This window comes from Diplodia corticola, assembly GCF_001883845.1.
Source record: "Diplodia corticola strain CBS 112549 chromosome Unknown scaffold26, whole genome shotgun sequence".
Taxonomy (NCBI): domain Eukaryota; kingdom Fungi; phylum Ascomycota; class Dothideomycetes; order Botryosphaeriales; family Botryosphaeriaceae; genus Diplodia; species Diplodia corticola.
In genome coordinates this window covers 239,105-265,419 of record NW_017971505.1, presented here as the reverse complement: position 1 = coordinate 265,419, position 26,315 = coordinate 239,105, and the positions used below count along the sequence as shown (strand labels likewise).

Below are 26,315 nucleotides of genomic sequence, written 5' to 3'. Positions count from 1 at the left end.
CATGAAGAGGCAGGTATATTACATTCGTGTAATCCGTCATAGCTCCCGCCAGTGCAAGAAATCCATCATAAGGCTTTCCAGCCCGGGTTTTGCTTTCTTTTACTCCGCCGCACCGCCCTCGACGTTCTCCGAGTCTGCCTTCGCCAGGCCGTGTTCCTTGAGCAGGGCATCGATCTCGTCAGCGGTCCAGAGGTGGTGGTAGATCTTGCCGGACTTGGTGCGGCCGACGGTAGCAAACTCGACTGGATCACGTTAGCAAAGCGAGGAACGCGCAAAGGAAACAGCTTTTCTAGGGGCGGCAAACGCACTCTTCTCGCTGCTCAGCTTGGTCGAATCCATGGTCTTGCTGAGCACCTTGACGGCCAGACCGCAGGCCTCCTTCAGGTCGCACTCCTCCTTGTAGTCCTGCTTCAGCAAGCTCTGGGCGCTGGCGTTGTTGGCGCCGACGCTGGTGGCCTTCCAGCCGCCGTAGTTGCCGGACGGGTTGCTCTGGTACAGCTGGAACTGGCGCTGGGGGTCGTAGCCGGCGTAGATGAACGACACGCCAAAGGGACGCAGACCACCGTGCTGGGTGTAGCCCTGCTTCAGATCGCATAGCCGGCGCACCAGCTGCTCGCACGGGATGTCTTCGTTGTAGGTCAGCAGGTAGCGCTGGGCGGCCTGGCGGGCGTAGTTGATGAGGATGTTGGCGTCGGCCGTCATGCCCGCTACTGCGCAGATCATGTTGCTGTTGCGTACAGAGCCTTGTTAGCCCACAGAGGAGGAACTGGGCACGGATGGGTTCGGACGCACTCATTGAGGATGTACAGCTTCTCGGCGGAGGTGTCCTGCTCCAGCAGCTTGCTGGTGACCTTGCGCTCGGCGGCGAGCACGATGCCGTCCTGTGCGAGGATCCCGAGAGCTGTGCCGGCATGCGAGATGGCCTCGAGCGCGTATTCAACCTGGTACAGACGGCCCTCGGGCGAGAAGATGGTCGTCTGCGTGCACACTGTGAGCTACTGCGGCCGGGCCAGCGAGGCAAGCTTGGGGCGGCTGACTCTTGAATCGTATCTCCGAGACATGTTGAGCGGCGGCTATGCAGATTTGGACAAGAAGCGACGGGCAAGGAATCGATGGAGCAGCGGCGGATGAGGGCGTGGCGGGAGGACGAGGAGTTGTCGGTGGCCGGTGGTTGTGGTGATGGGTGAGCTCCAGGCAAGCTCCGACGCGTAGATCCAGCGCCCGCCGCGCCAAGACCAAAAGCATCATCGCCCGCGACCAACTTTCCGCCCACCACCTCCCAGTCAATCCGTCCTGCGCGCCATGCTGAAGTCGACCTACAAGCCCGCTCCCGCGGCGCCTGCCCCGCCACCCTTGCTTCCGGGGTGGACTGAGCACAAAGCCCCTACAGGTCCGCAATTGCATCTTTGCCGATTCTTCGCAGCTAACACTGGTCGCAGGGCACACCTACTACTACAACGCCGAGACTAAGAAGTCGACTTATCAGCGTCCCGTTGCCCTGCCTGAGCCTGTCCAGCCACAGCCTCCCGTCCACCAGCACTATGGCCAGAACGCCTTTCCCGGCGCTCCATACCAAGCCGGTTTCCCTCCGCAGTACCAGCAGCAGTTCCCCGTCCCGCACCACGGCGGCCGAGGCGGCTTCCGCGGCGGCCATGGCTACCAGGATCGCCGTCGCCACCAGCCCGAGGACCGACCCAAGCACAAACATGCCATCCCGGGCTGTGCGCCGTGGGTGCTCGTCAAGACGAAGCTGGGACGGCGGTTCGTGCACAACCCGGAGACGAAGGAGAGTTTCTGGAAGTTCCCGCCGGATGTGATGAAAGGCGTTGTGGAGTTCGATCGCATCGAGCGGGACAAGAAGGAGCGGAAGGAGCGCGGCGAGCCGAGCGATGTCGAGGACGAGCAGGCTGCGGCTGCTGAGCTGGCGGCTGCCGATGAGCGTGAAGGAAGTGGTGCACGCCCCTCGGTCACCCCTGCGCCGGCGAGCAAGGACTACGATAGCGAAGAATACGAAGAAGTTGAGGTCACTGATGACGAGGAAGCTGATGAAGAGGATGGGCCTTCGAAGCGACAGAAAACTGAGGAAGAGGGCGAGGATGCGGTGGAGTTCGACGAGGACGACATTGCATGGCAACTTCAGGCCATGGGTGAAGATTACGGCCTGGATCCGGGCGAGTATGGCGATATCGACGATGATCTACCAGAGGGTGCAGAAGGCCTGCCCTTGACTGAGGAGGATGCCAAGGCTCTGTTCAGGGACTTGCTGGACGATCACAACTGCAATCCTTTCTCTACCTGGGACAAGATCATTGATGAAGGTCGCATCATCGATGATGACCGATACACGGCTCTCACCACCATGAAGGCCCGGAAGGAGACGTGGGAGGAATGGTCGCGCGACAAAGCGCAGGCATTGAAGGAGCAGCGCGAGAAGGCGGCAAAGGAGGACCCTGCGATCCCCTACCTCGCTTTCCTCCACAAATACGCAACACCGAAACTCTACTGGCCTGAATTCCGCCGGAAATACAAAAAAGAGGCTGAGATGAAGAACACGAAGCTTCTCGATAAAGACAGGGAAAAGTGGTACCGCGAGCACATCAGCCGCCTCAAGCTTCCTGAGAGCACCCGCAAGTCCGACTTGTCCAACCTTCTCAAATCTCTACCTGTCACCCAGCTCAATCGCTCGACATCGATGGCTAGTTTGCCGTCGGTGCTGCTGCGCGATCTGCGTTTTATCTCGTTGCCAATCTCAGTACGAGATCCCATGGTTGAAGCATACATTTCCACGCTGCCCCCGGCGCCGGAAGCCTCTAATAAGTCCTCGGAGGATCTGGAAGAGGCAGAGCGAAAGAAGCAGGATCGCGAAAGGAGAGAGAAGGCGTTAGCGGACCGTGAGAGAAGGGTACAGGAAGAGAAGAGGAGACAACAGAGGGATCAGGCTTATGGAAAAGGAAGGCTCAGGGAGGAGGAAGAGGAACTAAGAAGGGCCATGAAGATCAGCAAGGACGGATTGAGGGCACAGCTGGGTGGTGTAGAAGAGAAGGATGGCGAGAAAGAGGGTGAAAAGGCCGAGTAGCAGGAGAAAGCACTCTTCGACCTGTAATCATATCAATGTCTTTGGATCTTAGCCTTCGTCCCTTTGGCTTCCGTGTTCGTATCCTATCTTGCCTGGAATTTGTCTACAGCTGAGGTACGTACGGACAAACATGTCCCCGGAAGACAAATCAATAAAATATACTGACTAAGGGGAGCATTGAGCCGTGGTGTAGGATCTGGCTCAGCCTGTGGGTCCCGGAGGTCCGAGAAGGGCTAAGCGAAGGGTCCATGATCGACGTTCAGGAAGACACGTCAGAAGGGAAACCACGAGAATGTGGGGACATCAATACTAAACCAGCGGGGGCACAGACGTGGGTCTCCATGCAGCCTTCGCTGTCCAACGGATATTCTGGAGACGGTAAACGGTGAGGGATAACCATATCTCCGTACCCCCAGCCCGTTTTTGTTGTTCAGCACGCACAATCCTCCCACCCCATGGATTCGCTCTCTCGTACTCCCCAATTATGCATTCGTCCTCACCTCCAATCACGCTGCCGCAGTTTCCCGATTGGGTCCAGCAACTGGCCCACATCCTGCCCCTCGCCGTCTTCGTCGAATTCGTCGACGCTTCACTGAAGTTGCACGGCTTCCAACTGAATGGACTCACCCCCCTCTGGAACTGGCCCATCACCCCGAAGGATGCGCGGCTCCTCCTCTCGACCGAAGACAGCTCCGCTGCCTGCTATCTCGACCGCGCCAACAGCCCCGGACACGCCGCGCTCCAATGCATTGACGGCCGGCACGGCGACTGCTACCAAAGCAACGCGCCGGCGACAGTGCGCCTCTGCGTGTCGAAGCTGCACGTGGCCAAGACCGTGCTCAACCCCAGCCGGGTGTTTGACGGCAGCCCGGCGGCGACAGCGCGGATGCAGAAGCTGGACTTCGTGCACGTCTACCCGGCGGCAGCGTCGTCGGCCAGCTCGCGTGTGCACAAGGCCCTCTTCGCGCACCAGCAGTCGTCGGTGCGGTACTGCCTGACGTCGATGCTGGGCTGGCTGTTCTGGATCGCGCTGACGTGCTTCGCCTTCCTGGCCGAGCAGTACGTCGGCGCCGTCTACCTGATCCTCATGCCGCTCAGCGGCGTGCTGGCTGTGCTCACCAACAGCGGCGAGCCGCGCGCCATCTCCCCTTCCGCCTCTCCTTCGTCGTCCTCGGCCTCGTCTTCCGCAGGACCGCTCTCCCGGCTGGTGCTGGCCGCCGACTCGCTCAACGCGACCGAGTGGTGGGGCTTCTACGGCGGCAGCGACGCGCTCAACGGGCTGCTGCGCCGGCCGCTCTACCGCGAAGCCGGGCTGCTGCCGGGCCTCTCGCGGCCGGTGCGGCTGGTGCTGCGCGTCCTCATCCTCGGCCAGTGGGTGCTGGCGCTCGTGGCGTGCGTCAAGCGGGACTGGAACGCCTTCGTCGTCGCCTTCTGGGTCTTCTGGTGCGCCGTGGCCAGCAGCAGCGACGTCGGCGGCATCTACACGCCGGCCCACGGCGTCGAGGACTGGCTCAAGTACTCGTGCAACGTCCGCATGCGCCGCGTCCAGGCCGTCTTCTCCTCGCGCAAGGCCATGCTGGGCGCCCTCGTCTACTTGAACCCGGACACCGTCGGGAGGCGGCTGCAGTGGGTCAACCACTTCTTCGAGGACGGGCCCGAGCGGAGGGAGTGGGAATCGGCGCTGCTGGATTTCATCGAGACGGGGAGCTGCAACGACGACGACCTCAGAGACCAGCCGTGCTGGGCGTGGATCGAGGAGGGCGTCGAGATGGGGAAGAGGATTGCAGCCGTGATGAAGCAATCGGAAAAAGGGGACTGCCTTGCCGCCTGATGGATGTGTGTTTCGGGAGAATCAAGTCTGAAATCAAGAGGGAGGGCATATTTCCCAGGTGAAGAGACTTCATTGGCGGGCAGCAAGGCATCATTCCCCAACAGAGCTGGTCTTTGTCGGCTCTGCGAGGGATGGGCCTTCAACTGCCGGATCCACTTCCACCTGCATCAACCATCCAAGACACTTTCGATTCGAAGACGCCATGAATGACATAGTCGCCCACAAGACCTCCACAAGAGCGGCATGGAATTTCGAGGCGCCAGAATCGCTGGATGACCTATCAGGTTCCAACACGTAGTCGGTTCATGGGAAAGAGAAGCCGATCGAGTCCCGGGAGTCTAAGGACGAGGAGAGAAATGGCGGATCCAAGAATCGAGACACCGGACCGGAAAGACAGCGAGAGGAATGAGGTCTACGTCTACCGCATGGACAAAAGATGGATATGCGTTGTGGTGCTCCATAAGAGTAATATCTTGGCGAGACAGCGTCCTGGCCAGCATCGAAGCATCGGAAGTACACTGAAAGCTACATATCCTAGCGGCTCAGTTGACCGTCGCGCCGTACCAGGCGAAGGCCAAGCTCGTGCTACTCATGACGGAGTCGCTGAGGCACAGGCAATCGTTCGCTTAGCGTAGTTTTAGGCTTTTCCTTGGGAAGCAGCTACTCCGCAGCACAATGCCTCGCAGTACAATGCCTTGCAGCAACAAAATACAAATTCCTCATCACCGTCTTCAATGAGCCGATATTACTGGAAGCACTTTCGTCAAGTCTCGTGGACCACTTCCGTCTCCAACACAACATTGGATCTGCCTACCATGATTATCACCCCCTCCACCTCAGTTGCAGCCCAAGGATGCTACTAATACAATATTGAATGCCCTTGAACAGCAGGTCCTGCACCACGAGGATTCCGCCATTGCATTCAAAAACTCTCCGTCACCGAGTCGAAAAGCCTCGCCCGTGTTGGGGCTTGGCAGATGCTATGCACGATCCGCAGCCAAGACACCGTCATACCGTAAGAGGAAGGTCGCTGCGCTTCACTGCAAACATTCTTCCTTGGCTGTTGATTGACCGTCTTCGACCTGTCTTTCTCGTCTGTTTCACCTGACTACCAAGGCCGTGGAACCGGCTGTACCTTGACCAGATCCTTGGCTCCCATATGGCGAAAGATAACTGCCTACACTGGTCAATGCTTATATACGTGCCTTTCGCCGTTGCACGTTTCCGCGCTTGCACTTCAGTCTCAAATAACCTACAGCCATGACATCTGCTACCATGAAGTTGGTTGCGGGGGTTGCCCTAACCTGGGCACCATTTGTGCACGCTACTAAGCCATGGGTCACTTCGGAGGCTCTTCAGGCTGGCATTACCACTGAGGGGTGAGATGGCACGCATGATTTCTCAACTAGAGCTACATCTAACCGATGTCGCCAGCTTGATGGAGAACCTTGCAAAGTTGGACACCATTGCAAGTGAGAACGGCGGGAATCGAGTAAGCATCTCGACACCGAGGACCTTCTCAACTCCGTCCGCTAACGCTGCACCAGGCTTTCGGTCTCCCCGGATACGCCGCATCAGTGGACTTCATTTCTTCCGAGCTAGCAAAATACAATGCCACCTCCAGGACTTGGATCCAGGATTTCCCGGCCCTGTTCAACCGCGTGGAATCCATCACCTTTCGAGTCGACAACACCTCGTACTACGTCTACGGCTTGACCTACTCTCCGTCCACAACTCCCGAGGGCGTCACCGCTCCACTCGTCCTAGGTCCCACCGGCGACGCCGGATGCACCGTCGAGGGCTACGCCGACTACGACGTGCAAGACAAGATCGTCCTCGTCGAGCGCGGCACCTGTCCCACCGGCGGCACGCTGGCAGGACGCATCCGGCCCGCCGTCACCGCAGGCGCCAGCAACGTCATCATCTACAACAACGTGCCCACCAAAGTCACGGGCGGCACGCTCTCGGCCCCCGACCCCGAGGGTTACGTGTCCAGCGGCTTCATCAACCAAGACGACGGACAGGCGCTGCGGGACCGCCTCCAGGCGGGCGAGGCCCTCACCGCCCACTTCCAGCAGACGCAGACGATCGAGGAGCAGCAGACGCAAAACGTCTTCGCCGAGACGCTGGGCGGCGACCCGCACAACGTCGTCATGCTGGGCGCGCACCTCGACTCGGTCCAGGCGGGCGCCGGCATCAACGACGACGGCTCGGGCACGTCGCTCATCCTCGAGCTCTTCGCGGCCCTCTCGCGCTTCGACGTCAAGAACAAGGTGCGCTTCGCGTGGTGGGGCGCCGAGGAGAACGGCCTCGTCGGCTCGCGCGCCTACACGGCGTCCGTCGCGAACACCACCGCCGCCGACGACATCCTGCTCTACCTCAACTTCGACATGGTGTCGCGCGGCTACTACGGCGTCTTCGACGGCGACGGCAGCGCCCACGGCCTCGCCGGCCCGCCCGGCTCCGCCGCCATCGAGGCCCTCTTCGTCGACCACCTCGCCGCCCAGGGGCTCAACGTCACCCCCGCCGTCTTCACCGGCGGCAGCGACTACGCCTCCTTCATGGACACGCTCGCCAAGCCCGTCGGCGGCCTGCACACGGGCACCGGCGTCGCCCAGGACCCGTGCTACCACCAGGAGTGCGACACGTACGACAACGCGAACCCGACGACCCTGACGGTCAATGCGAAGGTATGTTAATAGGCAAAAAGACGAATGTTCTTTTTTTTTTTTTTTTTGCGCGCGCGCGCGTTCGTCCCCTTGTCGTGTCCTTTTTTCCCGTCTTTCGTTGCCGAGAGATGATGCTGACTCGGAGATGATTCATATTGTCTTATAGGCGGCTGCTCACGTCCTCGCGACTTTGGCCATCAACGGCACGGATCTGATCCCGAAGACGCCGTCGAACGCGACTGCTTCGCTCGACAGGCGCTTTTGGGCCGGCGAGAGCCTCGGCGGTTTCCCTTGGACGGAGGCGGAGGGCGAAAGGCATTTGGGAACGTGTGGGCACGATGTATAGGAAGGAGCATGGGAGCCGTTCATGGGGCATTGGGGGGACTGTGTTCGGCAATTGAGTGCGTTGGCAAGAAAGACGGTGCTAGGGTTGTGAGCATCTACCAAAAACAGATAGGCTGAAGTGGTCGCTCCAAGGCTAGTATGCAGTGTATGCAGTGTTTGAAGAAAAGCTTTGATTTCGTCTATGTCAACTACCCCTCTACACACCTTATGCTTCACTACCCAAAAGCCCATCATCCGTCTGCGAGGTTCAAAAAAAGAGAAGAAAGGGAAATGAAATGAACAACAAGAGAGAACAAAAAAAAAAAAAAGCCGCCGCCGCCGCCAAAGCCACTGCTTGCTGCTGCATCTACCTCCCCACATACACACACACACACACACTCCCACCCACTCCACCCCCCGCTTCCTCCCCCACCAACCCCTCCCTCACTTCATCGGACTCGGACTCCCAAACCCCACACCCCCCGGCGGCGGCGGCGGCGGCTTCCAGCCACCCGTCCCGGGCCTCACCGGCGTCATGCGCGTCGGCGTCGCCGCACCACCCGCGCCCGCAGCAGCACCCGCGCCACTACCAGGCACCTTGAAGCCGACCTCCCAGCCCCTCTTGTAGATGTCCCTGACCATCTCGTCGCAGACGAGCCTGCCCTCTGCGCCCTCGACGCGGCGCCAGTGCTTCCACAGCTTGAGCGCGGTGCGCGCGTCCTCGACCGAGTCGTGCGTGTCCTGCTGGATGTCTTCCTCGAGCACGACCCAGGCGAGGAAGCGGAGGCTGAGCTTGCGCTGGCGGGCGGGGATGAAGTAGAGGTCGACCGTGTCGACGACCTGGGCTTTTGGGACGTGGATGTTGATGGTGCGGAAGTCCTTGGGGAGGCCGTGGCCGACGAAGACGCAGCCGAGGTTGAGGAGCAGCCAGAGCTTCTTGTACGCCACTTTGAGCCCGACGAGCGCGTGGCGCGACGTCGAGCGGTCGAGGTCGCCCGGCGAGATGCCCGAGAAGAGGGTGAGGTAGTCGACGATGGGCTCGGCGATGGCGATGTAGTCGTCGATGAACGGCTTGCCTTCGTCCGTGTCGGCAATGTCCTCGCCGTTGTCCGAGTCGATGTCGCCGCCGCCGGCAGCAGTGGTGGCGGTGTCGCCGCCCCGCAGTACGGATACCCGTGCCAGGCCTAGTCTCGACGGCCGGATCGTCTCGCGCTGGCCGGACGCGCTGATCTCGATTTCCTCCCGCTGCAGCGAGACGAACTCCGCGTCGATGGCGACGGGCCAGCCGGGGCCGGGGTGCTCGCTGGGGTGCAGCGGCTTGAAATCTGGGTTGTCGCTCATCTCGCCCGCGGGGCCCCACGTTCGGTATAGCAACGAGGTGTCCAAATTCTCCTTCCACGAGTCGTCGATGTGGTGACTCGCCTTGACGCTCTCGTATGCCAGCACCGACGGTAGCTTCCAGTTCGGCTCGAACCGCAGCGCCTCGTCCTTTGAGACCGGCCGTACGAGGAAGTCGTTGAACAAGTGCCACTTGCCGGCGCCTCCTTCCCCAGCTTCCTCCTCGTTGCGTGATGATGGTGCGACGTTGATCATTGATACTAAGTGTGACTTCTGGTTCTCGCCGCTGTTGATGTCTGCGACGACGCCGATCAGCTCGTACACCTGGATGTCGTAGAAGTTGCGCCGTAGGTGATGTTCCAAGTCCTGGCCTTCGTAGCAGAAAAACTGGCCCTGGTTGACGATGATGCCGATCTTCTCGGGCAGCCAGTTTGGCGTCGCCCACAGTTGCTTGGCCTCGTGGCTGTGAATTGCTGCATTGATCATCAGGATGGGAGGTATATTCTGTATTGTCTTTCGCGCGGCGAGTTGTTGGTACCGCTTGCACCTGTCACACCAGCCTCTGTTCTGGTCCTGTCTTTCGACACTGGCCTTCAGGATCTGTGAAAACGTGGGCCGCGAGGCTCGCATCGGGTTCTTCATGGTATTCTTCGGCGGGTAGACTAGCTCGTGGACTAGGCTTGCACCGGGGCGTCTCGTTTCATTATTGCATTGCGCACATCGAATGTTGGCCACGGCGTTGGTCGTAAATGCGTGATCCAGGTGGCCAACGCCATGCGCCATCTGCCTGAAGTCGGCCGTGAGTTTATCCAAGAGGAATCGGTTGAGATTTTGAATCATAATTGTTAAAGAGCTGTTCGGAGAGTGCTCCTCCAGTAGGCCCAGAGAGGCAGCATTCGAAAGCCCACTGAACGTCTTCAAAAAATTGGTCGCTTGACAGTTTTGTCCGCACGCCTTTTCTAGCATGTCGATGAGGAATCCCAGCTCGCAAAGGAGACAGTTCTCGAACAAGCACGACGTGGCCGCGTGATGCAATGCCAAGTTCCGCACCAACGGAGTGAATCTGAATAGTTGAAGAAGAGGATTTGCGTAGGAATTAGCAATGTGCGTCTCCAGACCCGAGTACTCCGTCTTGTTGTAATACCTGCGAGCATGTCAGTATCAGACCAAAACGACAGGGCCGCAGCAAACGAACTTGAAGTCGAAGTCATCCACACCAAACTTGCTGTACTTGATCTCGACATTTCGGTACATGACCGGAACGTCCTTTTTCGTTGACCCGTCAAGCATCAAGTCCGTAAGTGCCTCGAGCGTCTCGCTCATTCTCCGCTCCCCGTCTTTGCCCCCGTTTCCGTCCCGTGCCTTTTCGCTGAGGAATTTGGGTGGCTTGAGCGGGTTGTCCTTTTCCAGCATGCGAGTTGCTTGGACCTGGTTCCTGCGCGTCTTCCGCGGATTGGGTGCCCACTGCCCCATCTCAGCCCGTTTCAGGCTGGCTTGCACTTGGGTGTCGATCTTGGGTGGTGGTGCGCCGACCTCGAAGGTCATATGGCTGGGCCAGACGGAGAGCAACGTCTCCCTGTAGTAAGGCATGCCGATGGTACTCAGAGGAGTGTCCATAGACCACTCTAGCTTCGGCGGAGGGATGCCATGATCTGGAAATTCCGTCGGCTGGCTTTGATCCGTGAACCGAACCTTGGTGGGCGAGCCCCATATCCGCACAGAACACAGCGCATCCGTCAACGCTAGAGCCTCCCCCGATGGCGCCATCTCTAGGCACGATAAGTAAGTCTCGTACAGATTGACTTGCCGCACGTTGGCCGTATTAGGGTTCATCAGATCGACAACCTGCAGCTGACCGGATTGCGACGCCACGATACTCGTAGTCGACATGCGCGGGTGCATGCGAACGAAAGCCGCTCCAACGTGAAAGGGAATCGGCGGAAGCGGCAGCAGCGTCTTCAGATCATACACGTACACAAAGGGATCCAGGATGAGGTTGTTCATCTGGCGGCGGGAGAAGCCGCAGGTGACGAGGAAGTCCGACTTGGCGTCCATGTCGTTGATCCATTCCTTGTGCGCCTGCCACGATTTGACGACTTTGAACGAGGACGGATCGATGATTTGCACCATGCCGCCAGTGGTGGCCGCGCAGATGTACTGGCCTCCCTTCTTCATCATCGTGTAGCTGTTCTCCGCCGGCAGCGTCGCGGTGATGGTCCCCTTCTCGACATCGATCCGGAACATTGTATCCTGGCAGCCCGCCACCAGCACTTCGTAGACGCCCTTGGAGGTGAAGCTCATGCACCGCAGGTCCTTGAAGCCATCGTTCCTGCATGTCCAAATCAATCCATCAGCCCCGCAATCATCCTGCCATGCTCCGAGACTTGGAAGGGGTCCGTATTGCTGGGGCCTGCCCTTACGTGAGATGCCATTGCGTCACGCCGCGCCTGCTCGCCAGATGTACGCTCCGCACCGATATGCTCAGCACGCCCTTGTCGCAGAACAGCAACTGCTTGACCGCACCGTCGCCGTTTGGGTGTGCGCGATACGATGTGTAGCGCTGGAGCTCCGGGCCGAAGAACGAAGACACGCGGCCCTGCGCAGAACACAGCCAGTCCATCAGCCTGTTGTCTCATCATTTGCCTTCGCTGCGGAAGCAAGCGCTGATCGGAATCGCATCACAGGCCGGAGGGGGCCCCGCCCGAGGCCGGCGAAGTGGCGCGTGGGTGGGCACCGAGAAGGCAGCACTCACGTAGTCATTTCCCGCCCACAGTAGGTCCTGATGTGTGTCAAAGGCAACGGTTGTGGCGGGTGTGGGCATTGCGTGGGGCCCCGGGGGAGGCAGAGGTATCTGGCTGAGCTGCAACGTCCCAAAAGGCACCAGTTAGCATATTGCCTTCTTCGGATATGTATCCGCATGTGGGGTGGTCTTCGGCGACTGAGTTGTGGGGATTGGGGGAAGCTGTGTGCGCACCTCGTCCCAGTCGGCCTCCATGGTGGATGGCTTGCGTGGTATGCGCTATGTTGGCGGAGGCGGTGGTTTCTTCATCTGCGGAAGGGCGGAAGCGCACCAACGGCGGGAAGGGAGGAGCCGAGAAGGAGGAGGAAGAGAAGCGATAAAGTTATGGTGAGTGAGCTGAGAGCTCTCTCAGGAACGCGGAGGAGAGCAGCAGCGCCGCCCCACCGCGCGTCTCGAGTCGGCGAGTCGGCGCGCGAGGCGGGAACAATGAACGCCAGGGTCTGTGCTGATCACCACGAGTCATTATTACCATCCTTTCAGCCATTTCGTCCGCAACCATTGACAGCCTCGTGGTATCAATCACAACCTGCTTCATGAATCTGTAGACGTTGATGAGTATTTAATTCAAAAGTATGGTTCATGCACGTGAATTTTTTTTATTGTCTCTGCTTCAGCACCTGGTCACGAAAACATGTGTTAACGTCGACGCACCAAATGGTCAAGCTATAAAAATATTGCAGTAGGCGTGAAGACACATTTCGTCTCACAACTCACAATGCCATTATACAGACAAACTTTCTCGTTCCTCCACAGCACTCGTGCGAATAAAACATTGGAAACTCGGTACCTGAATATGACCATCAAGGGATATCCACCGCTGTTCCGCTTTCACGCCGATTATCTAAGCCATTTTTCACCATCATCACATCTTCGCAAGTGGTCGACCAAGACCATCACATGCACATGCAAAGCAAAGCTCCACTCACACTGTACCACTTATTTTTTTGTTTTTTTGGATAGTTTTTCATTTTCATTTTCGCCAGCAACCCCCCATGATCCGAGACTGCTAGCCAGCTCATCGCCGGTGTATATCATCCTCTGCTTGGTGGTCTTGAGCCATTATGAGAGGTCGTTCTGCACGTCTTCCTCTCCCCATCTCCGCGGTCCGTCTCGGCCTGCTCAGCCTCTTCTTCCACTACCCAAAAGAAGAGCCCAATTTGAGTGTATAAGAAATGATGCATCTGAATCGCCAATTGAATCAAGCAAATAAAGAAAAAAGAAAAGATGAACCCATCTCATCTACAACAACCCCCATTATTTTTCTCTTCCTTTACACGGCAGGGCCAGCCTTCAACACCTCAGGCGTGGCCTCGTCCTGGTACTTCTTGAAGTTCTCGGCGAACAGGCCACCGAGCTTGGTGACCTCGCCCTTGAAGTCCGCGGTGCCGGTCCAGCTCTTGGCCGGGTTGAGCAGCTCGTCGGGGACGTTGGGGCAGGACTTGGGCACCGACAGGTTGAAGGTGTCGTACGTCTCGTACTCGACCTTGGCGAGCTCGCCGCTGTGGATGGCGTCCAGGATGGCGCGCGTGTACTTGAGCGGGCAACGCTTGCCACCAGTGGTAGCGCCGGCGCCGACCCAACCGGTGTTGAGCAGCCAGGCGTTGGCGTTGTGGTGCTTGATCTTCTCCGCCAGCATCTTCGCGTAACGCATGGGGTGCAGAGCCAGGAAAGGCTGCGCAAAACACGACGAGAAGGTGGCCTGCGGCTCCGTGACACCCTGCTCGGTACCCGCCATCTTGGAGGTGTAGCCCGAGATGAAGTGGTACATGGTCTGCTCCGTGTTGAGCTTGGAGATCGGGGGAAGGACACCACGGGCGTCGCAGGTGAGGAGGATGATGTTCGTGGGGTGGTTGTTGGAAATGCAGGGGATCAGCGTGTTCTCGATGTACTCGATGGGGTAGGCGCAGCGAGTGTTCTCGGTGAGGGTCGAGTCATCGTAGTCGACCTCGCGCGTCTCGGGGTCGAAGACGACGTTCTCGAGAATGGAACCGAAACGGATGGCGTTGAAGATATCGGGCTCCTTCTCCGCCGAGAGACCAATGCACTTGGCGTAGCAGCCACCCTCAATGTTGAAGACACCCTTGTCACTCCAGCAGTGCTCGTCATCACCAATCAGCGCACGCTTGGGATCCGCCGACAGAGTGGTCTTTCCGGTTCCCGACAGACCGAAGAAGACGGTAACATCGCCCTTCTGGCCCTGGTTTGCCGAAGAGTGCAGGGTGAGGACGTTGTGCTTGACGGGCATCTCGTAGAAGAGCACGGTGAAGATACCCTTCTTCATTTCGCCGGCGTACTCGGTACCGAGGATGACCATCTCCTTGTCGGCGAAGTTGATGGAGACGGAGGTGGCAGAAGTCATGCCCGAGGTGAACCGGTTGGCAGGGAAGGCACCGGCGTTGTAGATGACATAGTCGGGGTGGAAGTGCTCGAGCTCAGCGCGCGAGGGACGGATGAGCATGTTGCGCATGAAGAGGGCGTGGTAGGCGCGAGCGCAGACGACGCGGACCTTGATGCGGTAGCGCTCGTCCCAACCGGCGAAACCATCGACGACATAGATGCGATTCCTGGTGTTCAGGTAGTCGACGGCACGTTCTCTGTTGATACGCCAGACCTGAAGCGAGACTGTTAGCATGTGGCGTGTGGTTGGGTGGACACGTGCGCTGCAGCCCAGAACAGATGGCGAGCATGGATGAGAGGGAGCGATCGTGTAGCCGAATGCGGGGAAGGATGCCCAGCTGCGAATCAGGCGGGGGAAGGCTCGGCAGCGACGCACAAACATGACGTGGGTCAAGCCGCGCAGTGTGTGGGGTAATACATGGAGTAACACCGTGGCGGGAAGGAGCACATGCTTGAACTTACATCGGTGCTCATGGGCTTGTTGACAGGTCCCCACCAGACGTCCTTCTCTGACGACGGCTCCTGGACGATACGCTTGTCCGAGGGCGAGCGGCCGGTCTTGGCGCCGGAGTAGGCGGACAGCGCGCCGGAAGAGGTGATGGCGGAGCCAGTCTCGTAGACCAATGCATCTTCGTAGAGGGCAGCGACGGACGGGTTGGCAATCTGGCGGCTGGGGTTAGCCTAGAGCGCCGACGTCATGGCGGAGCAGGACGGGAAGCTTACAATGGCAACGCGGTCGTAGTCGATGTGTGCCTTGTCGTGCAGCTCCTCCTCAATCTCGGTGTGCTCCTTCGACGGCCTGGGCGGGGCGGGTTAGCGCTCTGGTCTGCCTCGGCAGGGCTGGCGGGGGGAGGGTACGCACTGAAGGCCGGCGGGGTGGAGGGCCGTCTTGTTGACGTTTTGCGGGTTGGTGACCATCTTGAGGGAGCTGGAATGAAAGTTGTTCTTTTGCTGCTTCACAACCTGTTGACGAGCGAAGTCTCCGGTGTAGAGAGGGCCGGGTGATGAGGATCGAACAGGCACTTCGATGGGGATGCCGGCGCCTTTAGTAGTTCCAGCCATGGCTGCGCGTGCTTGTTGCGTATTCACGATCCTGTCTGGCTTTCCGGCGACGCTCAGTTAGCCGCAACGCTGATTGGCCGCCGGGGGTGGTCTGGGAGGCGCAATTACTACCGAAAAAGAGAGCCGTGGCCCGATGGTAGCTCTCCGCGTCGTGGGGATTGGGCGTTGGACGAAAACAAGTCGGGCTGGGGACGGCGTGGGCCTCTGGCGGACGAAAATGAGCCGGCGCAAAGGATCGATAACAGGTACGTAGAGGACAAAGGCGCCCAAACATGGACGGTGGAGCTTTTAACCGAGGAGAGCACTGAGGCGCAACGCCTGGGGCAGCCTGCGTGCAATCGCGTCGATGCGGCCAGCGTGTGACCTGATTTTTGCGAAGAGTCGACGTTTCTGCGAGCGCGGCAGGCGGCAGGCAGGCGTGGATGACGAAAGAAGCGGGCGGCGATCGAGGGGCTGCGGAGCGAGCGCCTAGACTGCCCCGCGTTCACAGGCGCTGCTGCTGACTCCGCAGGCCTGCGACTGGCCGTCCCGCCTGGCTGTGACGACAGCCCTGCTGCTCCTGCTCCCCCATCCCGTAACCGCCCCAGAGATAATGCCTCATCCGCCGCCCGCTCCTCGATCGCCCGAATCCCTCCGTCCGCACGACTGGCCAGCCGCGCGCTGTCGTTTGCCGCCGCTGGGACCGAGGGGGACCGGGCCAGGAAAGGCGCCGCACCGACCCAGCACATTCTGGCCTCGGGCTGTCCAGATGATGCCGCCGCAGCCCGCGTCCGGTACCTGCTGGTGCGACAACCAACGACTAGCCCGTTGCTTGTCTCTGGGCTGCTTGGCTCGCGCGTCCGCCTTCCGCGAGATCGGCGACCCCATGGGCCACGCGCCGATGACAGCCCAGAATAAATTATCGTCGCCCGTGTCTAGCCGGGTTGGAACGATCCGTTGTTTCTGATCGGACCAAGGGCATACGCGTCGCTCGCCGGCTGCCTGCACAACAGAGGAAGGAGCATCGCGGCCGCGGACGCGTCGACAGCGGCTGCGGGGCCTGGCGGCGACAGAGCAAGTGCACAAGTGCAAAGTGCATGCCGCGCGCGGCCATGGACGCTGAAACGTCAGGGACTTTGGCGTTTGGCGCGGGAGAGCTTGCAACCTCTGACGTAAGATTGCCCCATCCCCGCTAGCGCATTCTCCACAGAGCGTCGGAAACAGCCCGTGAGCACATGCCAACCTTGCCTTCTGACACACGGAGACACGCCTCGTCCCGATCGAGCCACAGGCAGGCCAATCTATTATTCACGTATTATTGAAGAAAACGCAAGGCCGCCCCGCCGGGGGCCAGGCCAACGTCAAGGGCGACGGCGCTACGGAAGAAACAAAAAAAACCCTCAGACCTGCCCGCCGCCGGTGCTCATGTCCTCCTCCTGCTGCTGCTGCTTCTTCAGCTTCTCCTTTTGCTGTCTGCGCTGCGTCGGACTGAGCGCCTGTTTGATCCTCCGTCCGCCCGAAAGGTACAGCCACGAGCAGGCGTAGACGACGGCAAAGTTGAAGAGGATATACGCCCCTGTCGATTTCCAGGTTAGCCGACATGCACGGCCGCTGCTACCCACCGTTGCGAGAGCGTTGGGCCGGGACTTACACATGATGCCAAAATCGCGCCAGACATAACGGTAGAAGACATTGAAACTCGAGGCCTATTGGCTCCGTTAGCTGCGTCCAGCGGCGGAAGAAACAAAAAAGACAGCTTGAAACGCAAATGCGGAGAAAAACCCGCAGTCCAGGATCACAAGACGGAAGCGGGAGCGGAAAGGCACATGCGAGGGTTGGGGAAAGATGGGGGTGACCCCCTGGTCGGCTCGCGTGCTTGGGGGGCGGTGGCTGAGCCGCCTCGGCGGCTATCAGCACAGGCGGTCTATTCGGCGCATCGCCCATTCCGTACCCGGCCCGTTCCGATAGCTGCCCAGCAGCTGTCTGGGGTGTGTCCCGATTTCACGCGCGAGCAGCGGGCTGAGCTCTAGCGCAAAGGTCGCGGGAAGGGCAGGCAGGGGGATAAGAGTTCCGGAAAAAGAGATAAAGCACTCACAAACTGGTCCCCTGTGGCGTATTGGCAGTAGCCGCACGTCCCGTCGTCATTGGTCTGCACGTAGCCCGACGTCTGGGCGAATGGACCTGCATAGCTCTCGCACGTCTGGCCCGGTGGCGCGTTGAACCGAGCTATCTCGCGGCTGTCGCACTGCACCCGCTGGTTGTGCGTGAGCAGTCCGAGAAAGCCCTCGAGAAGATAGCGGAACGGAGACTGTCACTCTGTCAGAAGTGCCCGTCGACAGTCGAGACCACGAAACTTACCAAGTGGTACATCCAGGAGCGCCAGAAGTACGGCAGCGTCGCAAATGGCACCACCACCCCGCAGAAACTCACGACGAACAGGAAGAACACGGGCACCAACAAGGACGCCAGCAGCTCGTTCGGCGCAAACGACGCGATCGCCTGTCCGAATCCAAGGTAATACAGTTCGAACACCATCACGAACGCCCAAACGCTCACTGCCGTATACGTGTCCCTGGGGAAGTGTGGGGGGAAATACCAACAAGCCCAATAAATCGTGCCCGCCACGAGGCGGTACGGAATCTCCGAGACGATGGCCGCCGTGGTGAAAGCGAACCACGAGTAAATCTTCGAGTTGGACTCGCGCGACTCGAAGATGGACCGCGCCTCCAGGAAGCGGGGCTGGAGCTGCTGGATGAGCGGAGGCGAGATGGTCAGCGTCATGAAGGTCGAGAAGAGACGCGACTGCATGTCGATCTGGCTGTGGCCCACGTCCCAGAAGGTGAAGCCGTTGAACAGGCCGGTGAAGATGTGCAGCATCGTCATGCCCATGACGTACTGTGGCGACCGGTACATGGCAACGAACGACCGCTTGAGCACGGTGAAGACCTGAGTGGACAGCGGCATGGCATATTCGCGGCCGTCGCGGACCTTTTCCTTGTTGCCAGCTTGTCGCCGATCGGAGACGATCTGTTGGATCTCTTTGCTGAGCTGCTCGTTTTCGGGTGATCCCTCCCAAACGTCTCCCCAATCCTGGCCCTTGTAGTCGGGGTTACCGGCGCCGATGGCCTCCAGCATATACTCAGCAGGATTCATCTTTGACGGACACTTCTTTGCTCCATTGCGTTCCAGGTAGTTGATGAGGGTCCTGCTGTCGTGGCCAAGCTCACCGAAGTAGACAGTCTGGCCGCCGTTCTTGAGGAGTAGAAGCTGGTCAAAGTTCTCAAACAAAACGCTGGAGGGTTGGTGGATAGTAACAAGCAGGGCCTGACCTGCATCTGCTAGCTTGCGCAGGAAACGAACGATGTTGAAGGCAGCACCACTATCCAGGCCGGAGGTTGGCTCATCGAGAAACAAGAGGAGCTCCGGCTTGCTCGCCAGCTCTACCCCGATGGTCAGGCGCTTCCGTTGCTCCTGGTTAAGGCCGGCTCCCGGATTTCCAATGGTTGCTCCAGCAATTTCTCGCATCTCGAGGAGATCGATGATCTTCTCGACGTAGTCGTATTTTTCCTGAAGTGGGACTTCTCGGGGCTGGCGCAGTTTGGCGGAGAACCGGAGAGCCTCCCTCACAGTTGAAGTAGACTCATGCACATCCTGCTGCTCGGCAAAGCCTGTACTACGCTGGAATGATAGCGGAAGTGGTCTGCCGTCGACAAGGAAATCACCAGTCACAACCCCAAACCGAATGCGCTGCGCGAGCGTGTTCAAAAGCGTCGTTTTGCCAGCTCCTGCTACCTGTTAGCAACAGCGAAGACATTTCAACTGTCTGCACAGTGTGGTGAAGACTGGTCCCTCCCGCGATAAGGTTGAGAAGGGACGAGTCTTCGAAACCCCACAGTGGCTCCTTGGAGTACTTACCAGAAGCACCCATTAATGCAGTCAGTTTCCCCGGCTTGACGTAGCCCTGCACATTCTGCAACAGCCGCCTCTCACCGCTCTCATACGGAATCGTATAATTAACCTTCTGCCACGTGAAGATCGTGTCATTCTTCGCCACACCCTTCGCTTCGTCGTTGCTCTTTTCCAAACCGCTAGAATCGCCCTCGAAGGACGTAGCCGCAACACCATTCTGTCCCCCCTTCTCCTCATCCCCCTTTTCACTTGCGCTCTCCATTTCTTTCTTCACGGACTCGGGAGCCTGACCACGCTTATAGATGGTCACACTTCCGCCGCCCTTGTTCGGCTTCTGCAACTCCATCCCAAGCGCCGTCAGGCAGACGAAGAAGATGAAGAACGCGCAGATGATGCCAAAGTTCCGCCACAGATGGCTGCGCGAGTAGCTGTACGCAACCGCGATGTAATCCGCGCCGGCGACGGTCTCACGGCCGGGCTGGCTGCCCTGCAGCGCGCACGTCTGGTACCGCGGTTCGGCGCCGGGCCCCTGAGGGACGAGGTACGGCGTGACGCACTCGATGTCGAGGTTGTAGAACTCGTTGGCCATCAGCCCCTCGAAGCCGTACTGCACGGGGTTGACCCAGCGCAGCCAGCTGAACCACGGGTGCATCTTGCGCGGCGGGATCAGGTAGCCGGTGTAGACGACGAGGATCTGGATGGCGACGCCCGTGAGGCGCGTCGCCACGTCGAGGCTGTCGACGAGGGCGCCGATGGCGCGGAAGAATGCGTACATGGTCATGGTCAGGATGAAGAGGAAGAGCAGGGAGATGAAGAACTGCGAGGCCGTGCGCTGCAGGTTCGACATGAAGTAGACGACGATGTCGAAGATGGCGACCTGGATGAGGACGAGCGGGACGTCGACGACGGTCTGGGCCAGGGCGTAGGCGGCTGGTCGGTAGAAGGAGAAGCTCTTGTGCTTTAGCAGGATGGGCCGCGAGTCGAATGCGGCCGTCAGCTCGGCCAAGGCAAGCAGGGCGTTGAAAAGGAGCATGAAGAACATGACACCGCCGCGGGTGAAGACGCCGGCGGCCGTCTTGGGCTGGTCGTAGAACAAGCTTCCCACGATCAGGGCCTGGAAAAGAATACCACCCCATTTACCGGCAAGTGACTGCTTGTCCCCGATCATGACAAGGAACTGCCGTTTCGTACAGGCTATCACCTGCTTGGGGAAGGAAATGGTGTAGTTCTTCGTCTTGGTGGCCTTGCTGGCGGCAGCGCGGCGTTCCTCCGCTTGAAGTCGCGTCTCTTCTTGGAACTCTTCGATCTCCTTCAGGTTCTTCCTGTGCCTCTCGCTCTTGAAGAATGTGTCGGCGAATTGTTCGGCGGATCTGGGAATGCGGTTCTCCCATCCTTCCTTGACATGACGCTCGTGATGGTCGGTTACTGAGGTAAGGAAATCTGCGTTCGTCCAACGGGCAGGCTGCACGAATCCCAGTTCCTTGAAGTAGGCGGGAGCCTCATCCGCGGGACCGAAATAGCAGCATTTGCCCTCGTCAATGAGCACGACTTTGTCAAAGAGACTGTAAAGACTCTCTCCAGCCTGGTAGAGGGCAACGGAAGTGGAGACGCGCGCCATGTTGGTGAGCGAACGTAGGCTCTGGACGTATTCCAATGCAGTCGAGGCATCCAACCCCTTCGTGCTGTTGTCCCAAGCCTGTACAGACGCCTTCGTGATCATGGCCTCGGCAATACTGACACGCTTCTTCTCACCACCGGAGACGCCGCGCACGAATGCCGAGCCAACCTTGGTTCCAAGCGTGTGTTCGATCCAGAAGAGCTTGCTGACAACGCGCAAGAACTCCTGAACGTAGTCCTGCTTCGACTCTCCCTCCTTCCTGGAATCTTGCCCCGGCGTCTTTGTCTTCAGCGCGAAAGACAACGTGTTCTTGACGCTGAGCGTCGCGTAATGAAGGTCCTCCTCCGGGTTATACAAGACCTCGCTCCTGTATTTTTTCGCCATGACCTCGGCCGACGTGCCTCCATACGTCACGTCTCCCTCGACGCTCTCATATCCAAAGCGCTGATTCCCAATGACCTTCAAGAAGGTCGAGCACCCAGCGCCGGGGCGACCAAGCACCAGCAGCATCTCCCCCGGCTTCACGCATCCCGAAAAGTTGTCGATCAGCGTCCTGACCGGCGGCTTCCCGGCCGCCTGCCGCGGGCCCTTGGTGACAAGATTCTTGACGAAGCGAAACGGATTCAAGAAGATGTCGCCGGTCGTCGGCTGCAGCGCCGCCCCCACGCCCATGCCCTTGACCGTGAGGTCCTTGAACACCATGCCCGTGTGCCTCGTGCGCTCCTCCTCCGAGTTCTGCTGCCGCGACTGGCCGAACATGCGGGAGAGCAGGCGGTTGATCTCCTCCTGCTCGGCCAGGTGTTCCGGGTCGTCGGCGGCGGCGGCCGTCGAGGCGGTCGACTGGTTGGTCCGCCGGCGCGACAGCGCGCGGAAGAGGTCGTCCTCGGTGATGGCCCGGCCGGAGGGCGTCGTCTTCGGGCCGGGCCTTTCGCTTTTCGTTTGCTGCTCCGCGCCCGTCTTGATGGGCATGAAGCCGCCCTCCGCCTCGTCCTCCTTCTCCTTGTCGCTGTGGTAGTCTTCGATGGATTCGCGCATGTGGCTGATGGGCGTGTATATGCTTTCTTCGTCCTTGGGGCTCGGGGCGGCCGTGTCCTCGCCAGAAGATGGACTGTGTCCATGGGTGCCGGTGAAGGTTGCGACATGCAAGGGGTGTTGCTGTGCGGATCCAGCGCGTCTAACACTTGGGGACGAGATTTGCCGGGAGGTTCCAGGATACTCGGTCAGTTCACTGTTCGCAGCAGGCGTCTCCAGCCAGCCGCCTGGGATCTCTCCCTCGACGTCTGGCGTGGGCTTCTCCGAATGGTCAGTGTCCATGGCTGGAGAGATGCAAGACAAGTTCAGGACAGCATGGCAGTTGAAAGCAAACAAAGAACGCGAGGCACGGGGCCCACCGAGGTTTTGTAGCAGCGCTCAAAAAGAAGGCTACTGGCCGGGTGCGCCACGACAAAGATGTCATCTTTCACGGAGGTCTTGAACGCCGAGCCCCGAGCACGCAAAAGGACACGAACCTGGCTGGGTTTGTACGGCTGAAGGATGCAGGTGGACGGATTCCATTGCGTCACCACAACGAAAAGCCATCCCATGGCGGTCGGAGCTTTCTTCAGCCGCCAAATCCGACCCCCGATCCAATCACATCATGCCCCGGGCCACGACACGCCCTCAGCACAGCGAGATATCGATGATGGTGCCCAGCTGCTAGGCCGCAGGCAACTTGCTGTCCGCGTGCCGCACGTTCAAATAGACGCGATCGACGTCAGGATCGCATGCTTGGCAACTTGGGTGCGCAGATCGGTGGATTTTCCTTTTTCGGTCCTAGACACGGCCTTCCTCGCCCCGGTCCGCCGGCGAGCAGACTCCCGTTCCTCCGTGTGGGGACCGAAGCTGAGAACAACGGCACTTCCATGCACAAGCGTATCTAGACAAAGGATTCAACTACTCACGTAGGTGGTATGATGAAACATTACTGTGAGACAGATGCGGATCAATGGCTCAGTTCTTTCCACCAGCTATCACATACCGGCATTCTCGGTTTGAATCGAGATCCCTCAACTTGGTACTGCCCTAACTGGTTCCATTTGACCTGCTCGGTGGCTAACAGCAACACCTCCCTTGATGATCAAAACCACCTGTTTTTGAATAGCATACGGAGTCAGGAAAGCTCGCGCCAAATGATGAACCAACTTCGAATCTGGATCACGATAGGGCCATTCATCAAGAAACCGCAGAAAGTGATAAAGCATGACAAAGAAGCAATGGTGAACATGAGTTGCATTATAATTCGTTAGCCCTTGAAGAGAAAGAAAGAAAGGATTTGGTCTACGGTTAAAGAGGGAGGACGTTGCCATTGAGGTTTGTAGGGTGACCACTGCTTATGTCCCGTTCTTTGGACAATCATAGATGTAACATAAAGCTTGGAATTATGTAGCCACACCCGAGTGTCCGCGTTGACCCCCGACGTAGATCCAGCACAAAATACTTATGAACAGTGAAGCTTTGGGAGCCCATTGTTGTGTTCCAACGTCGGGTTATTACCACCAGTGACCGACTCCCGAGGCTACGCCGTCACTGTGTTGCTCTTGTACAGGAAGGCTCGCCTCTACAGCCAAAAAAGAGGAAAGGGAAATGATTGAACCCATAGAATAATAAGAATCCACGACTGGATGAACGACGGTTAAGAATGAAGTGCATGATCTGAGCGTTCGTTGATGGTTGCAAAGCAACTAGTTACTTTTGAAGAGGTAACCATACCGAATCATCATGTCTCCGCGTCCACACGGATTATCCAAAACAAAACAAATGATTGTACGACGCCCGAGGTTTGAACTCGGGACCTTTAGTGGACCAGTGGCTGTGAAGCCAGCAAGATGGCCAGGCGGTGCTCGGCATCGAGAAATTTTCTCCTGGTGGAGCTTTCGGCCAGAAAATAGTAGCAATGGCCCGTGCACAGCCGATGAAAGAGACTTTTGACCAGCATGAGTTACTTTGACCCAGCGCACGGGAAAACCCGCCAATTTCTTTTATAGGCCGGCACAAACGCTAAGAAGAACACATAGCTAGATGACTTTCGACCAAACTGGTGGGCAATTGGTGGACCCTTGGAAGGCCACTTGGGAGGCGAACGGATTCTGCATGCTGGCTCTTGCGTCCCTAAATCTCAAGAGTGCATGCTTCAAGTGAAGCAAAAATGGGGCCGACATATTTAATCATTCAAAGAATCAGGGTCCGCGGGTTAGCCAAGGGAATTGGGAAGCGACATCCCACGACGGCACCTAATTGACACAGATGATGCCCGTCAGAATAACATTCCCGTATGAGCACGATCAATCTGAACTTAAGGATTTTCTTCTGATTGTAGAGATTCGTGGACCAATGTACAAGCGAACGTGTCTGTTGTTCGTGACTGGTCCAAGTCCTTGCGTTGGTGAGACTTCACCATGTCTGTATACCTAGTTTAGGCCAAGGGCACCAAGCCTTGCAGCCGCCGATTAGCATCTGTCCTAGCGCAGTAGTGACGTGGGATACTCGGGAGTGCTTGTGTCCAGCATCGTTCATCCAAACTCCATTCGCCAAACCAACTCCTTGTGTTCCGAAATCCATGCCCCTTCACTCCTCGTCTTCGTTCGTCTGGTAGATGTGACGACTGCGTGTGGGATCCTTGCGCATCTCTTGACCGGAGCCAGTGAAGCCAACTGCGCCATGATTAGCCGTTGTTACGCCTTGTGCGGGGCTGATACTCACCGCGAGCCGTGACGCTAGCGCCGGTACGGAACATGCTCTCCTTCTTCTTCATACCCTTGCCCGACGCTGCAAACTGTTGCCACTTGCTCTTGTTCGACTCCAGTTCCTTGTTCGCCTTCACTTTGCGGGGAATCTTGGCCGGCTTTGGGGGGCCATCGCTGACTTTGCTCGGCTCCTTCTTTGCTTGGCTAGCAAGGGCCGGGTTGATGTCCGCAGCAGCAGAGATGACGCCAGAGGTGGCGGGAGTGGTTGGGGTTGTCGGTGTGACTGGAGAGCCATCGATCTTGCGCTTCTTCGACTCGTTCGAGATGGGCTTGATCTCGTGGGCGGCAAGAGTCTCGGTCTCGTTGTATTGGGTGAACTTGATGTGATAAGTCGGAGAGGTCGAGGAGCCCGTGATGCTCAGGATCTTGGCAGGGTAGAAAGACTTGTCACCAGTCTTCCACTTCGCAAGGACTACGTCGTTGACCTTGTAGGAGATGGGGGCGGCAGGTTCGTCATCGGCCGGCGGCGGGGCGACTTTCCTGAAAGCGGGGTGGTTCTCCTTGGACCATTTCTCCTTGACAGCGGGCGGCGAAGGGGGCTTCGGGGCAGGAGCACGCGCGCGTTCTTCTTCGAGCAAGACTTGGAAGGTAGCGATGCCGCCCTCTAGCTCGGCTTTGAGCGCCAGAAGGCCGGCATTCTCAGGCTCGATATCAAGGTTCGCATTCGTCTCCTCGAGCTGTAGCAACGTCAGCGGACGCACCAAGCAGATGGGTGCTGTTAAAGGGGCCCGGACCTGGGTGGTGAAGTCCTTGAGGGAGTCCTCAAGGTCCTGGAGGGTGCTACTCATGTTGTTCAGTAGATCTGAGACAAGCGATGCGCAGAGCTTGTCGCAGACACACGTTACCGCTTGCGGAGAGGCTGAAGGGCAAAGTCGGGCTTGGCTGTGTGGCTGCGGCGGGGGCACGGGGGCAGGAGCGGGAGCGCAATGACGACGGAGGAGGTGGAGCGCGTTGGCGGTGCGCGGTCAGGTCAGGAACAGAGCGCGACGCGGATCCGATCGATAAGCCCCGGCCGAACGCCCAAGCGTGCCAGCCCGGCGCAACTTCGGAGTGTCACGTGTACAGGAGAGACAGGCGCGGTGGCGGCACGGCGGCCGACGGACTGTTGCGAGGTGGGCAATTTAGACACGCGCGCACGGGGGTGCAGAAGTCGGCTCTGCCCGCAGCCAGCGGCATGACATACGGGGGTCTGGAGCGTGCGGCTGCAGCGGCGCTGACTCAAGCTTCGCTGGCGACTCGAGTGCGAAGACGGCGAGGTGATGTCAGACGCTGATGGGCGACGCGCGACTTCGCAGGTGCATCACGTCGCCGCTGGGCTGCAGCAGAGCGTTTTCGGCCGCCGGCTGACGGTGACACAGTGAGGAGCGCCGCGGCCCTGGTTAAAGCAGCGCGGCCGCAGCGGCGCGCCCGCTCAGCCTTAAGCAAGCTCGGCCCTGCACGCTGCTTTACTGCTGACAAACCAAGCGCCGCCGCCGAGCGCCTTCGCCTTCCATCACCTTCCCGCACCTGTTCCTTGACGACTGCCCCGAT

General features: G+C 58.8%; 8 protein-coding genes across 8 annotated transcripts; 3 read left to right on the top strand and 5 right to left on the bottom strand.

Annotated features, from left to right (window-relative positions):
• Nucleotides 1-99: 99 nt before the first annotated feature.
• BKCO1_2600094 (proteasome subunit alpha type-4) lies at nt 100-1,061 on the bottom strand (the record flags this gene model as incomplete). Its single annotated transcript, XM_020273498.1, has 4 exons — nt 100-242; nt 309-727; nt 793-977; nt 1,038-1,061. 4 exons carry the CDS (start codon nt 1,059-1,061, stop codon nt 100-102), a joined length of 771 nt encoding a protein of 256 aa, XP_020130287.1.
• Nucleotides 1,062-1,302: 241 nt separating this feature from the next.
• On the top strand, nt 1,303-3,076 carry BKCO1_2600093 (ff domain protein; the record flags this gene model as incomplete). The annotated part of the gene is made up of 2 exons (XM_020273497.1): nt 1,303-1,390; nt 1,440-3,076. 2 exons carry the CDS (start codon nt 1,303-1,305, stop codon nt 3,074-3,076), a joined length of 1,725 nt encoding a protein of 574 aa, XP_020130294.1.
• A 484-nt stretch (nt 3,077-3,560) lies between these two features.
• BKCO1_2600092 (uncharacterized protein) lies at nt 3,561-4,907 on the top strand (the record flags this gene model as incomplete). The annotated part of the gene is made up of 1 exon (XM_020273496.1): nt 3,561-4,907. The coding sequence occupies one exon, from the start codon at nt 3,561-3,563 to the stop codon at nt 4,905-4,907; it is 1,347 nt and encodes a 448-aa protein (XP_020130293.1).
• Nucleotides 4,908-6,167: 1,260 nt separating this feature from the next.
• On the top strand, nt 6,168-7,922 carry BKCO1_2600091 (aminopeptidase y; the record flags this gene model as incomplete). The annotated part of the gene is made up of 4 exons (XM_020273495.1): nt 6,168-6,286; nt 6,342-6,399; nt 6,455-7,597; nt 7,743-7,922. The coding sequence occupies 4 exons, from the start codon at nt 6,168-6,170 to the stop codon at nt 7,920-7,922; spliced, it is 1,500 nt and encodes a 499-aa protein (XP_020130292.1).
• Nucleotides 7,923-8,344: 422 nt separating this feature from the next.
• BKCO1_2600090 (pab-dependent poly-specific ribonuclease subunit pan2) lies at nt 8,345-12,059 on the bottom strand (the record flags this gene model as incomplete). The annotated part of the gene is made up of 4 exons (XM_020273494.1): nt 8,345-10,382; nt 10,434-11,567; nt 11,659-11,834; nt 11,991-12,059. 4 exons carry the CDS (start codon nt 12,057-12,059, stop codon nt 8,345-8,347), a joined length of 3,417 nt encoding a protein of 1,138 aa, XP_020130291.1.
• A 1,249-nt stretch (nt 12,060-13,308) lies between these two features.
• BKCO1_2600089 (phosphoenolpyruvate carboxykinase) lies at nt 13,309-15,497 on the bottom strand (the record flags this gene model as incomplete). Its single annotated transcript, XM_020273492.1, has 4 exons — nt 13,309-14,649; nt 14,898-15,098; nt 15,159-15,234; nt 15,298-15,497. The coding sequence occupies 4 exons, from the start codon at nt 15,495-15,497 to the stop codon at nt 13,309-13,311; spliced, it is 1,818 nt and encodes a 605-aa protein (XP_020130206.1).
• Nucleotides 15,498-16,876: 1,379 nt separating this feature from the next.
• BKCO1_2600088 (abc drug exporter) lies at nt 16,877-22,317 on the bottom strand (the record flags this gene model as incomplete). The annotated part of the gene is made up of 5 exons (XM_020273491.1): nt 16,877-17,052; nt 17,128-17,182; nt 17,572-17,784; nt 17,835-19,261; nt 19,392-22,317. The coding sequence occupies 5 exons, from the start codon at nt 22,315-22,317 to the stop codon at nt 16,877-16,879; spliced, it is 4,797 nt and encodes a 1,598-aa protein (XP_020130207.1).
• A 2,289-nt stretch (nt 22,318-24,606) lies between these two features.
• BKCO1_2600087 (tudor pwwp mbt) lies at nt 24,607-25,573 on the bottom strand (the record flags this gene model as incomplete). Its single annotated transcript, XM_020273490.1, has 3 exons — nt 24,607-24,692; nt 24,742-25,462; nt 25,520-25,573. The coding sequence occupies 3 exons, from the start codon at nt 25,571-25,573 to the stop codon at nt 24,607-24,609; spliced, it is 861 nt and encodes a 286-aa protein (XP_020130208.1).
• Nucleotides 25,574-26,315: the final 742 nt, after the last annotated feature.